Here is a 15,074-nt window from a genome sequence, read left to right on the forward strand (position 1 = left end):
GCGGAGGGGGGTGAGAGGGCTGTGGATCCAAAATAGCAGAAGGAGCCAGTGGAGGAAAAAGAGTATATTTATGTTTCTCGGGGCAGCAGCGGGGACCCATTCTAACCGACTGGGAAGGGGTGTCAGCGGGCGGATTTATACGGGGATATTCTCTCCCTCCTTCTCTTCATCTTCTAGGATCACCTTGTGACGTTCTCCCCGGAGCAGCCTCGTCCCTACAATGAAGAGAACAGATCTGCCATTAGATGCCATTAGGTCGGATGAAACAGTACCGTGTTGCCTAGTGACACCAGAGATAATCCCGATGAGGAGGGAAGTGCAAAGAAAGCCAGCCCATGGTGCCCAGGTAAGACCGGGAGGGTGCCAGCAAGAGTGAGAGCTGCTTCTGTAAACAATAAAGGTGATGGGATTTGCTAAGCGCTAACTATCTGTCAAGCTCTGGAAAAGATACAGATATTCAGGTTGGTCACATCCCCACCCCATAGGAGGTTCTCAGTCTAAGTGGTTGGGAAAACTGGTACCGAATCCCCATTTTGCAGATGAGGAAACTGAAGCACAATAAAATAATAAAAATAATTGTGGCATTTGTTGAGCACTCATTCTGTGCCAGACAGTGTACTAAGCACTGGGAAAAATATAGGATAATCAGGTTAGACACATCTCTGTCCTATAAGAGGCTCATGGCCTAAGTGGGTGAGAGAACAGATATTTTCTCACCATTTTACAGATGTGGAAACTGATGCCCAGTAAAGTAATAAAAGTAATTGTGACATTTGTTAATTGCTTACTATGTACTGAGCACAGTACTAGTACCTGGGGTAGTTGTAAGATCAGGTCCCACGTGGGTCTCACAGAGAAGGAAGGTGGCCTAGTGGATAAAACACGGGCCCGGGAGCCAGAGCACCTGGGTTCTAATCCTGACTCCACCACTTGCCTGCTGTGTGACTTTGGGTAAATCACTTAACTCTCCCCCTCCTCCCCCTCCCCATCCCCCCCACCTTACCTCCTTCCCCTTCCCACAGCACCTGTATATATGTATATATGTTTGTACGTATTTATTACTCTATTTATTTTTTTATTTGTACATATTTACTCTATTTATTTTACTTTGTTAATATGTTTTGTTTTGCTGTCTGTCTCCCCCTTCTAGACTGTGAGCCCGCTGTTGGGTAGGGACCGTCTCTATATGTTGCCAACTTGTACTTCCCAAGCGCTTAGTACAGTGCTCTGCACACAGTAAGTGCTCAATAAATATGATTGAATGAATGAATGAACTTAACTGCTCTGTGATTTCCTCATGCAAATCGATCAATCCATTAGATTCATTGAGTGCTTACTGTGTACAGAGCACTGTACTAAGCACTTGGGAGAGGACAACATAACAATATAAAAGACACATTCCCTACCCACAACAAGCTTACAGTCTAGAGGGGAAGACAGACATTAATAAAAATAAATCAATTATGGATATGTACATAAGCACAAATGGGGATTCAATCCCTGTTCTTTTACCAACTTAGATGGGCAACCCCATGTGGAACCTGATGATATCGTATCTACCCCAGCACTTAGTACAGTGCTTGGCACATACCAAGTGCTTAACCACAATTATTATTATTATTGTTACAGGCTAACTGGGAGGTAAAAAGATATCGAATCCCCATTTTACTCGAGGGAATTGATAGGCAAATAAATGAAGTGACTCGCCCAAGGTCACACAGCAGGCGAGCGCTGAGCCTGGGAGTCTGAAGGATCTGGGTTATAAAGGGGCTTTCATTCATTTATTTAATCATGTTTATTGAGCACTTACTGTATGCAGAGCACTGTACTACCAATTGATCGTATTTATTCATTCATTCAATCGTATTTATTGAGCACTTACTATGTGCAGAGCACTGTACTAATTTCTTGGAAAGTACAATTTGGCAACAAATAGGGACAATCCCTACCCCATGGCCTGGAATGCTCTCCCTCCGCACATCCGCCAAGCTAACTCTCTTCCTCCCTTCAAAGCCCTACTGAGAGCTCACCTCCTCCAGGAGGCCTTCCCAAACTGAGCCCCCTTTTTCCTCTCCTCCTCCCCATCCCCCCGCCCTACCTACTTCCCCTCCCCACATCATCAATCGTATTTATTGAGCGCTTACTGTGTGCAGAGCACTGTACTAAGCGCCACAGCACCTGTATATATGTTTGTACAGATTTATTACTCTATTTTACTTGTACATATTTACTATTTGTCAATGATGTGCTTCTAGCGTTACTTCCATTTATTCTGATGACTTGACACCTGACCACATGTTTTGTTTGGTTTTGTTTTGTTTTGTTTTGTTGTCTGTCTAGCCCTTCTCGACTGTGAGCCCGTTGCTGGGTAGGGACCGTCTCTATATGTTGCCAACTTGTACTTCCCAAGTGCTTAGTACAGTGCACACAGTAAGCGCTCAATAAATACGACTGAATGAATGAACGGGCTCACATTCTAGAAGTATTTCTTAAGTGCTTATTGTGTGCAGGGAGAGTGCACTTGGGAGAATAATAATGATATTAACAATAATAATAATTGTGGTATTTGTTAAGCACTTACTGGGTACCAGGCAGTGTATTAAGCGCTGGGGTGGGTACAAGCAAATTGGGTGGGACACAGTCCCTGTCCCACGTGGGGCACATCCCTACCCAAAATGAGCTTACAATCTAGAGGATAATGCACTTTGCACTTGAGAGGGTACAAATGAAGTTGGTGAACACATTCCCCACACGTCCACAATAAGCTTTCCGCCGAGAGGTTGAGAAGCGATGTTGCCTAGCGAATAGAGTACGGGCCTGGGAGTCAGAAGGACCTGGATTAAAATCCCACCTCTGCCACATACTTGTTGTGTGACCTTGGGCAAGGCATTTAAGTTCTTGGGGTTTCAGTTTCCTCATCTGTAAAATAGGGATGAGATTCCTGTTCTCCTTCCTTCTTAGTCTGTGAGCCTCATGCAGGAATGGAAGTGTGTCTGATCAGATTATTTCATATCGAGCTCAGAATTTAGCATAGAAAGTAAATCCTTAATATGTTCTGTCTTTTAGGTGATGCATGTGACATCACACGTTATTCTGGGGCACGCAGCCTAATGTGAGGAGCTTGCATGAGCCATTTTATCAGCTGGTAGGGGTAGGGTGCTGGCTTCGTTCTGGAGTTCCTGTCACTAACTTCTCGGTGCCTCAGTTAACTCATCTGTAAAATGGGGGTTAAGAGCAAACCCCATGTGGGATGGGGACTGTGTCCAACCTGATTACCTTGTATCTTGTCTTATGCCGTCGAGTCGTTTCCGACCCACAGCGATACCATGGACACATCTCTCCCAGAACGACTCGCTCTCCCTCTGCAATCGCTCTGGTAGTGGCTCCATAGTGTTTTCTTGGTAAAAATGCAGTCAACTCTAGTCTCTGCCCTCGACTCTCTCCCATGCCACTGCTGCCCAACATGGGTGAGTTTTGACTTGTAGCAGATTGCCTGCCACGCACTAGCCACTGCCCAAGCTAGGAATGGAATGGGTAGGCCTCTGTTTGACTCTCCCTCCCATAGCCAAGACTGGTAGAGTCCTGGAAACTCTCCAGGTGCGACCCTGAGGGGGGACCATGTATCTACTAAAGCACTTAAAACAGCACTTGCACATAGTAAGCACTTAACAAGTACCATTCTTCTTATTATTTTACAGAAGTATGTTGATTTTTCTGGATCTCAGAGCTGTCCTCTGGAGGGGTCCCACTTTCTCCAGATCTTTTACATTGCTGTCCTCCCAGGTCTATATGTGCTCCGACCCCCCTCCAAGCTGTAGGATTTGACAGCATGCACTGCTGTGGAGGGTGGTAGAGGGCTGAACATTTTAAAAACAGACATTACAACCTAACCATCTGCATTGACGCACTCAGTCCGCTTGCCCCCACCTATTCATTCAATCTTATTTATCGAGTGCTTTGTTATGTAGAGAGCACTGTTCTAAACGGATGGGAGAGTACAGTACAACAATAAACAGACACATTCCCTACCCACAACAAGCTTCTACCTTACCTGGCTGATCTCCAACTACAACCTGGCCTGCACACTTCACTCATCTAATACTAACCTGTCCACTGTATCTCCATGTTGTCTATCTCGCTGCCGATTCCTTTCCCACACCCTGCCTCTGGCCTCGATCTCCCTCCCTCCTCATATCTGACAGACAATTACTCATCCATTCTTCAAAGCCCTTTTGAAGGCACATCTCCTCCAAGAGGCCTTCCCCAATCAAACTTTCTTTTCCTTACTCCCTTTCTCTTCTGTGTTACCCTTACACATGGATCTGTACACTTTAAACACTTGATATTCACTCCAAAAAAAGTATGCACGTATCCATAATTTATTTTCGTGTCTGTCTCCCCTGCTAGACTGGAAGCTTGTTGTGGGCAGGGAACATATCTACCAACTCTGTTTTATTGTAATAATAATAATAATAATAATGGTATTTGTTAAGCACTTACTATGTGCTTACTATGCGCTTACTATGTACTCCCAAGCACTTAGCACAGTGCACTGCATACAGGAAGCACTCAATATCATTGATTGACTGGGCTCTGTTCATGGCTGGGGAAACCAGTGCTTTCCATGGTTCCTTGTTTAATTTTCTTCCCACTCCATCCATACGGCACCTTCCCTAAATAGCTGATATTTAACAGAAGAGAAAACCAAGTTCCAGACGCTGGGTGGAACTGAAGCTTTAGCCCAAATCACTCATGAGCACCAACAGGAAGGAGTGAGACTACTTCAGGAGCTGAGACTTTCTACAGAAATAGAGAGGTCCCTCTAGACTGTAAGCTTGTTGTGGGCAAGGACTGTGTCTGTTTATTGTTCTATTGTACTCTCCCAAACTTAGTACAGTGCTCTGCCCACAGTAAGCACTCAATAAATACAACTGAGTGACTTTGATGTCACTTCACACTTAGCATCCCTGCAGTTCCCACAATTCAGCAAACATGAAGCAACATTTCTGTTGACCCAAACTTCATTCATTCATTCAGTGGTATTTATTGAGCTCTTACTGTATGCAGAGCACTGTACTAAGAGCTTGGGAGAATAGAATAGAACAATCAACAAACACATTCCCTGCCCAATATGAACCTACAGTCTACTCTATTTATTTTACTTGTACATATTTACTATTCTATTTATTTTGTTAATGATGTGCATTTAGCTTTAATTTTATTTGTTCTGATGACTTGGCACCTGTCCACATGTTTTGTTTTGTTGTCTGTCTCCCCCTTCTAGACTCTGAGCCCATTGTTGGGTAGGGATTGTCTCTATATGTTGCCAACTTGTATTTCCCAAGTGCTTAGTACAGTGCTCTGCACACAGTAAGTGCTCAATAAATACGATTGAATGAATGAATGAATGGACACAATGAAGCCCATTTCCAGGGTCATCTTCTGAATGGTGCTTAGGTCAAGGGGAAAGTAAGTCAGCAATTTACCCCTTCTTCCCACCACTCCCAACTTTAACCTGGGTGAGGGAACGGGGGCAGTGCTGAGGTTAAAAACCTCTCAGCTTCCTGGATTGTTCAGACTAAAAGTCCCGGAAGCCTGTGGGGCCCAAGGGCATTGTCCAGCCCCAGCCAGGAAGTCCTCAAGACCCTTCTGTAATCTCATCTCCTTTAGGAGGCCTACCCTGATTTATCTCTCTACCCTATTTCCCCCTCTTTAACACTTTCTAATCGTTCAGTGGCATTTATTGAGCACTTACCAAGTATACAGCACTGTACTAAGCACTCGGGAGAGTACAATAGAATTGGTAGATATGTGCCCTGCCCTAAAGGAGCATTTTTTAAAATATTTGTTAAGCACTTACTATTATTGTCTTTCTCCCCCTCCAGACTGTAAGCTTCTTATGAGCAGGAATGTGTCTGTTTATTGTTCTATTGTACTTTCCCAAGTGCCTAATAAAGTGCTGTGTACACAGTGAGCGCTGGGTAATACGAATGATTGATTGGCTAACTACAATGTGTCAAACACTGTTCTAAGTGCTGGGCTGGGTATACTACATTAATTAGGTCCCTGTCCCATGCGGGGCTCACAGTCTAAATAGGAGGGAGAATAGGTATTTAATCCCCATTTTACAGAGGAGGTATCTGAGTCACAGAGATGTGGATTGTACTTTCCAAGCACTTAGTACAGTACTCTGCACACAGTATGTGCTCAATAAATACTATTAAATGAATGAATAAATGAAGTGAAGTGACTTGTCAAAGGTCACCCAGCAGACAAGTGGTGGAGCGGGGATTAGAACCCAGGTCCTCTGACCCCCAGACTGGGGCTCTACCCACTAGGCCATGCTGCTACTCCCATTATGAACAATTTGGGCAGGGAGTGTGTCTGCTAATTCAGTTATATTGTACTCTCCCAAATGCTTAGTATAGTGCTCTGCACATATTAAGCACTCAAGAAATACTATGATTTATACAGTAAGTGCTTAACAAATACCATAAAAAACAGTCTTTGCTCCCCCTTCCACATCAGTATGATTGATTCGCCTCCATCCCCGATCCCCAAAACTTGGGTCCGTCAGGATGAAAAACAGCGCAGTGTCGGAGCTCTCGGGGGACAAAGTTTGCTTTGGAGGGAGGGTCTTGAAACAGTCCTCTCCGATTAGCCTTGATCCTCGCTGTGCCTCAGTGTTTTCTCGACCCTCTTAGTAGAAACAACATGCATCTCTCTAAACACAAGCCTCAGGCAGAGTTTTCCAATCACGCAATCCAGCATTTCAATTCCTGCCAAGCCTTAGCTCCTAAAAGGCTCTTCAGAAATACAGTACTCCAGCTAATATGCTAATAAAAGTGAGTGGGATGGAGCAGTGGATATAATTGTGCGTGTGCCTACATACAAATGTGCTGATCTAAGACTCTTCCTGACCTGAGGAACACAGATTCCATCTCATTCTAGTTTCATTTGTCGTCTTTGTACGTCAAAGATGTGGGGACATTCCAGCCACAGTGAATCAGTGGATTTCCAAGGGAAATGTGTGTCGGGGGGGGGGGGGAGTGTTTGTGTGTGTTTGTGTGTGCTTGTGTGTGTGTGTGTGTGTGTGTGTGTGTGTGTGTGTGTGTGTGTGTGTGTCCATCTAGATCTAGACACACAAATGGGAGCTACTGGAATCAGTACGTTTTGAAGGTAAAAGGAAAAGCAATCTCAAGGAAAATTCTCACCTCCCCACAGACTGTTTGACCGACCTGCCTGCTGGGGAAATTAAATAGAAAAATGTTCCATGTTTCCTTGCCTTTAGAAATGATTTCTTAGGCATGAAGATAGTATATCCACATGTGGCCTGTGTCCAACCCAGTGCTTAGTACAGTGCCTTATACAAAGTAGTTGCTTAAAAAATACCATATTTTATTTTTATTGTTATTATTATTATTATTGTTATCAGTGGCACTTTTTGAGTGCTTACCAGGGGCAGAGTGCTGTACTAAGCACTTGGGAGAGTGTAATAGCATTGGTAGACATGATCCCTGCCCTCAAAGAGCTTACTGTCTAGTGATAATAATAATTATTATTATGGCATTTGTTAAGTGCTTACTATGTGCCAGTGACTACCAATCAATCTGTGCATCAGGCAGAAACTCCTCACCCTGGGTTTCAAGGCTGTCCATCACCTTGCCCCCTCCTACCTCACCTCCCTTCTCTCCTTCTACAGCCCAGCCCGCACCCTCCGCTCCTCTGCCGCTAATCTCCTCACCGTGCCTCGTTCTCGCCTGTCCCGCCGTCGACCCCCGGCCCACATCATCCCCCTGGCCTGGAATGCCCTCCCTTTTCCCATCCGCCAAGCTAGCTCTCTTCCTCCCTTCAAGGCCCTACTGAGAGCTCACCTCCTCCATGAGGCCTTCCCAGACTGAGCCCCCTCCTTCCTCTCCCCCTCGACCCCCTCTCCATCCCCCCGTCTTACCTCCTTCCCTTCCCCACAGCACCTGTATATATGTATATATGTTTGTACATATTTATTACTCTATTTATTTATTTATTTTACTTGTACATATCTTTCTATTTATTTTATTTTGTTAATATGTTTGGTTTTGTTCTCTGTCTCCCCCTTCTAGACTGTGATCCCACTGTTGGGTAGGGACTGTCTCTATATGTTGCCAACCTGTACTTCCCAAGCGCTTAGTACAGTGCTCTGCACAAAGTAAGCACTCAATAAATATAACTGATTGATTGATTGACTGATTGATGTGCCAAGCACTGTTCTAAGTGCTGGGTTTACAATATATCTTCCCAAATAGGCATTGCAAAACTTGGTCCAGGAGAGATAATAAGCACAACACCCTCGTCAACTCTATTCTTGATCCTAGCCCTATCCCAAACCCAAACATTTTCCAGATTTCAGTTTCCTCATCTATAAAATGAAGCTTCAATATTCATTATTCTCCCTCCTGTTTAGATTGCGAGCCCTGCATGGACTCCATCTGACATGATTAACTTCTCTCTACTTTAGTTCTCAGTATGGTGTCTGGCATATAGTATGCACTTAATGAATATCACAATTATTATTATCATTATTATATTCTTATCATTATTGTTGTTTTTATGTCTCTCCTAATCCCACTCAAGAGAGACCATCAGTGTGGCTCACTGAAAAGAGCACAGGCTTTGGAGTCAGAGGTCATGGGTTCAAATCCTGACTTCACCAACTGTCAGCTGTGTGACTTTGGGCAAGTTACTTAACTTCTCTGTGCCTCAGTTACCTCATCTGTAAAATGGGGATTAAAACTGTGAGCCCCCCGTGGGGCAACCTGATCACCTTGTAACCTCCCCAGCACTTAGAACAGTGCTTTGCACATAGTAAACACCTAACAAATACCATCATTATTATTATTATTATTATCCTTTCTTCCCCAAGAGGAATTGCAACCAAAGCGTATCCACTTGTCCATGCTGATTCAATACCTGCTCTCCTTCCTCTTTAGACTGTGAGCTCCTTTGAGAGAGGGACTGTGTCTGGTCTGATTATAGTGCATAGTATAGTGCTTGACACATAGTAAGCACTTAACCAATATTGTTTATTATTATTATCATTACCCATTCCCCAGGCCTCCTCTCCTGAAGGAAACCATTATTCCCCCATCTTACCCTGATCGAATACCCACCTTTTCAACCCAAAAGGTGAGGACCTCCAGCTATTAGAGGGGAATCAGTCACTGCTCTCCTATTCCAACCCAGCCCACACACTTCACTCCTCTAACGCCAACCTACTCGCTGTACCTCCATCTCATCTATCTCACTGCAAATCTCTTGCCCACATCTCGCCTCTGGCCCAGAACCCCCTCCCTCCTCCTCCCCCTCCCCATATCCACTGCCCTAACTCCTTCCCCTCCCCACAGCACCTGTATATATGTTTGTAAGATTTATTACTCTATTTATTTTACTTGTACATATTTACTATTCTATTTATTTCACTTTGTTAATATACTTTGTTTTGTTGTCTGTCTGCCCCTTCTAATCAATCAATCCATCAATCGTATTTATTGAGCACTTACTGTGTGCAGACCACTGTACTGAGCGCTTGGGAAGTACAAGTTGGCAACATATAGAGACAGTCCCTACCCAACAGTGAGCTCACAGTCTAGAAGGGGGAGACAGAGAACAAAACCAAACATATTAACAAAATAAAATAAATAGAATAGATATGTACAAGTAAAATAAATAAATAAATAAGTAGAGTAATAAATATGTACAAACATATATATAGGTGCTGTGGGGAAGGGAAGGAGGTAAGATGGGGGGATGGAGAGGGGGACGAGGGGGAGAGGAAGGAGGGGGCTCAGTCTGGGAAGGCCTCCTGGAGGAGGTGAGCTCTCAGTAGGGCCTTGAAGGGAGGAAGAGAGCTAGCTTGGCGGATGTGGGGAGGGAGGGCATTCCAGGCCAGGGGGATGACATGGGCCCGGGGTCGACGGTGGGACAGGCAAGAACGAGGCATGGTGAGGAGATTAGCAGCAGAGGAGCAGAGGGTGCGGGCTGGGCTGTAGAACGAGAGAAGGGAGGTGAGGTAGGAGGGGGCGAGGTGATGGAGAGCCTTGAAGCCGAGGACCGTTGTTGGGTAGGGACCGTCTCTATATGTTGCCAACTTGTACTTCCCAAGCTCTTAGTACAGTGCTCTGCACACAGTAAGTGCTCAATAAATACAATTGAATGAATGAATGAAATCTGACCGATGATTACTTTCTCCCCCTTCAAAGCGTTATAGAAGGCACATCTCCTCCAAGAGGCCTTCTCTGACTAAGCCCCCCTTTCCTTTTTTCCCACTCCCTTCAGCGTTGACCTGATTTGCTCCCTTTATTCATCCCCCAGCCCCCCAACCCCACAGTACTTATGTCCATATCTGTAATTTATTTATTTCAATTAATACCTTTCTCTCCATCTAGACTGTAAGCTCTTTGTGGTCTGGAAATGGGTCTGTTATATTGTTGCATTATTCAATCTCATTTATTGAGCGTTTACTCTGTGCAAAGTAGTGTAGTAAGCACTTGGGAGAGTACAATACGACAATAAACAGACACATTCCCTGCCCAAAACTAGCTTACAGTACTCTCCCGAGAGCTAAGTACAGTGCTCTGCACAGAGTACGCACTCGATAAATACGATTGATTGAGTGGAAATGACAGCAACAGCGGCAGGGAAAGTCTCCAGAGCAATCTAGCTGCATTGTAGCTGCAGAAATAAGGGATAAGCTACCAGGAAAGATTGGAATTTCTATGACATAGGTTTCTCTTCCAGCCTAGCGAGGAAGTGGAAAATGAGGTAGGGAGATGAGGTGGACTACTGTCGACTCGGGGTAGAGGGGCCTGTAGGGCCTCATTGCCACAGGAATTTTACAGAAGCAAGACTCATTTGGAAGCTCAAGGTGGGCAAGTTAGGGCTAGCTCAGCAGAAAAGATGCTGTTCGTGAGCATCTAAGGTTCCCGAGCTTCTAAGCTTCTAAGGGTGGACTCCCCTTGCCTGGCACATCTAAAAACACAGTTAAAAGCCCATCTCCTCCAAAAAAGTCTTCCTCGATTAAACCCTTATTTCTTCTTCTTCCACTCCATTCTGCATCACTCTTGCACTTGGAATTGCACTCTTTATTTAGCTCTCAGCTCCACAGCCCTTATGTATATCTCAAAAATTTATTGATTTCTCTTAATGTCTTCCCCCTCTAGTTCATTGTGGACAGGGAATGTGTCTATTATATCGTTCTATTGTACTCTCCCAAGCACTTAATACAGTGCTCTCCATTCACTTATTTACTCAGCTGTACTTATTGAGGGCTTACTGTGTGCAGTGCACTGTACTAAGCACTTGGGAGAGTACAGTATGACAATAAACAGACACATTCCCCTCCCACAATGACAGAGTTAGTGCTCAATAAATGGAATTGACCGACCACCTGATGGAAAGACCAAATGGTTCCTAGCAGGTCTTCACCTCCTCTTCTTCCTCTCGCCACGCTCCCCCCTGCCCTTACCTGAAGCAAAGTGGGGTGCATGCAATGCGGGGGTATCTTTCCTCCGTGGTTTTTTCTGCTCCAGGTTGGGATTGTGACTTTGAGATACCATCCCATCCTCAGAGGGTTTCTCCTGGATATCACTGGTCTGCAGTAAGTGCTCAGTGAGGACACCTAAGGAAATAATAATAATAATAATGATGGTATTTCTCAAGTGCTTACTATATGCCAGGCACTGCACTAATTTCTGGGGTATAGACAAGGTAACTGGGTTGGACATGGTCCCTTCCCTATATGGGGCTCACAATCTCCATCCCCATTTTACAGATGAGGGAACTGAGGCACAGAGAAGTGAAATGACTTGCCCCAAGTCAAACAGCAGACAAGTGGCAGGGCCGGGATAATTGTGTCAGAGCACTTTACTAAGGGCTTGGGAGACTACAATATAACCAAATTGGTAGAAACATTCCTTGCCCACAGAGAGTTTATAGTCTAGAACAGGAATCAGACATTAATTTGAATAAATAAATAAATCTGCAAGAGCCCCAGGAGCAGTTCTGGGTTAACTGCCTCAACAAATCAATTACTCAATCAATGGTAATTATTTATTGAACTATTACTAAGTGTAGAGCACTGTACTAGGTGCTTGGGAGAGTGCAGTACAACAGAGAAACAGCATGGCCTAATTAATTGTGGTATTTAAGCACTTACTATGCTACCTGCCTGATGTGTGATCTTGGGTGAGTCACTGAACATCTCTGGGCCTCAGTCTCTTTATCTGTAAAATGGGGATTCAATGCCTGACCTCTTTCCCTCTTAGAGTAGAACTGGGCCTGTTTCTGAACTGCCCTTGCACTTGAATTTCATGCCTTTATTCACCCCTCCCCCAACCCCACAGCACTTATGTTCGCAAAGCAGCCTGTCTTAGTGGAAAGAGCACGGGCTTGAGAGTCAGACGTCATGAGTTCTAATCCTGGCTCTGCCACTTGTCTGCTGTGTGACCTGGGGCTAGCCACTTAACTTCTCTGGGCCTCAGTTACCTCATCTGTAAAATGGGGATTAAGACCGTGAGCCCCACATGAGATAAACTGATTACCTTGTATCTACCCCAGTGCTTAGAACAGTGGTTGGCATATAGTAAGTGCTTAACAAATACCATACTTATTATTTATTTCTATTAACATCTGTCTCCCCCTCTAGATGGTAAGCTTGTTGTGTACAGAGATCAGGCTGCAACTAATCAGCACCACATTCTCTGTTGTTTCTGCAAATACAACGTGCCTACCAATTTAATTTTATTACATTCTCCCCAGTGCTTAGTACAGTGCTCTGCACACAATAAGCACTCCAATAAATATGATTAATTAATTGATTGACTGCCCTGTATGCGTCCCATTGTTTGGTGCCATAGTTCGTTTGTTTAGTGGTATTTGTTCAGCCCTTCCTATGTGCCAAACACTGTTCTAAGCTCTGGGGTAGGTACAACTCAGGATGAACAGTTCCCGTTCCACAGGGGGCTCACAGTCTTAAGTAGGAAAGAGAACAGGATATCAGTCGCTGAATCAGTCAATCAATCAATCACTCAGTGGCATTTATCTATCACTTACTATGTGTGTAGCCCTGTTCTAAGGGCTTGGGAGAGTACAATACACTAGAATTAACAGGCATAAGTCAATTAAGTTGCCCTTCATGAGATTCACAGTCTTAAGTAGGAGGGAGAACAGGATAGTAACCACTGAATGTAGGAGGGAGAACAGGATAGTAACCACTGAATCAGTCACTCAATGGTATTATTGAGTGCTTACTATGTGCAGAGTACTGTGCTAAGCACCTGGGAGAGTACAGTACTGCAGAATTAGCAGATACAAGGACCATACTTATTTATTATTGCTATTACCTGGGATGAAAGGGGGAATGTGGATGGCCGGGGTATCTTTCCTCCGTGGCTTCTTCTGCTCCGACTCAGTGTGCAAAGATTGTTGCATTGTCTGGAATACTGGAGTTTTCTTCCTGAAGTCACTGGTTCTAATCGGCTTGTCTGAAAGTTCGTCGCTACGGGCAAGGGAGTAGCAAGAATAATAACTACGGTATTTTTTAAGTGCTTAGAACAGTGCTGGGCACATAGCGCTTAACAAGTACACTTGTTATTATCATGTGCCAAGGACTATTTTGGATACAAGCAAAGGGATTGGGCACAGTCCCTGTCCCACGTGGGGCTCACGATCTCAATCCCCCTTTTCCAGATGAGGTAACCGAGGCACAGAGAAGTGGACTTGCCCGAGATCACATAGGAGATAGGTTGCAGAGTCAGGATTAGAACACATGACCTCCTGATTCACAGACCTGTGCTCTTCCCACTATGCCATGCCACTTCTCAGCCAACGCATTGGCTCAATCAAATGATCACTGGTGCAGAACACTGGACTAGGCAGGCAGTCAATTGTATTTATTGAGTGCTTACTATGTGAGTGACCACTGTACTGAGCACTTGGGAGAGTGCAGTATAACATCAAACAGACACATTCCCTGCCTACAACGAGCTTACAGTCTAGAGGAGGAGCTTTAAAGGGCTAAGTGAGTTCTTAGTTTTAATTAGCTACAAAGGTGAGAAGCTATCACACCGAAATAGCCACAGAGGATCAGGCAACTTACAACTGAATCAATCAGTCAAACATTGGTGTTTATTGAGTGCATACTGTGTGTAGAGCACTGTATAGAGCACTTGGAATAATAATAATAATGATGATAATAATAATAATAATAATAATACTAGTAATGGTATTATTCTGTTCTAAGTGCCAGGGTAGATACAAGGTAATCAGGTTGTCCCACGTGGGGCTCACAGTCTTCATCCCCATTTCACAGATGAGGTAACTGAAGCACAGAGAAGTTGTGACTTGCCCAAATAATAATGTTGGTATTTGTTAAGCACTTACTATGTGCCAAGCACTGTTCTAAGTGCTGAGATAGATACAAGGTTATTAGGTTGTCCCACTTGGGGCTCACAGTCTTGATTCCCATTTTACAGATGAGTGAACTTAGGCCCAGAGAAGTGAAGTGACTTGCCCAAAGTGACACAGCTGACAAGCGGCAGAGCCGGGATTAGAATCCACGACCTCTGACTCCCAAGCCTGGGCTTTTTCCACTAAGCCACACTGCTTCTCTAGTCACACAGATGCCAAGGGGCAGAGCAGGGATTAGAATCCATGACCTCTGACTCCCAAACCCGTGCTCTTTCCACTAAACCGCACTGTACAATAAAATAAAGTTTAGGGGTTGGGTATTTATTTAGAGCTTACTAAATATCACCCCCTGTTCTAAGTGCTGGGGTAGATACAAGCCCATCAGGCCCAGCACGGGGCTCAAAATATATGTAGGAGGGAAATCAGGTATTGAATTCCCATTTTGCAGTTGAAGAAATTGAGGCCCAGAGAAGTTAAGCGACTTGCCCTAGGTCACCCAGCAGGCAAGTGGCAGAGCTAGGATTAGAATTCAGGTGCTCTGGCTCCCAGGATCTTGCTTTATCCATTAGGCCAAGCTGCTTTCCGGCAAGATTAGGCTGAAACGATCCCCGCCCAGAAGTCAGAAATCT

The 15,074-nt window shown here is 44.5% G+C and overlaps 1 protein-coding gene and 1 non-coding gene across 2 annotated transcripts in view; both read right to left on the reverse strand.

Moving 5' to 3' along the window:
- Positions 1 to 52: 52 nt before the first annotated feature.
- Positions 53 to 15,074, reverse strand: part of PPP1R17 (protein phosphatase 1 regulatory subunit 17) — a 35,525-nt gene continuing 20,503 nt past the window's right edge. The window contains exons 7-9 of the mRNA XM_038761953.1: positions 13,380 to 13,534; positions 11,504 to 11,656; positions 53 to 215 (exon numbers count right to left, since the gene is read on the reverse strand). Coding sequence (XP_038617881.1) covers positions 136 to 215; positions 11,504 to 11,656; positions 13,380 to 13,534 — 388 coding nt within the window. The 3' untranslated portion in view covers positions 53 to 135. The remainder of the gene's footprint in view (positions 216 to 11,503; positions 11,657 to 13,379; positions 13,535 to 15,074) is intronic.
- Positions 3,478 to 3,615, reverse strand: LOC119923724. Its single transcript, XR_005448947.1, has one exon. It is a non-coding gene; the product is annotated as a small nucleolar RNA SNORA7 (small nucleolar RNA).

This window comes from Tachyglossus aculeatus, chromosome 2 (genome assembly GCF_015852505.1).
Source record: "Tachyglossus aculeatus isolate mTacAcu1 chromosome 2, mTacAcu1.pri, whole genome shotgun sequence".
NCBI lineage: Eukaryota > Metazoa > Chordata > Mammalia > Monotremata > Tachyglossidae > Tachyglossus > Tachyglossus aculeatus.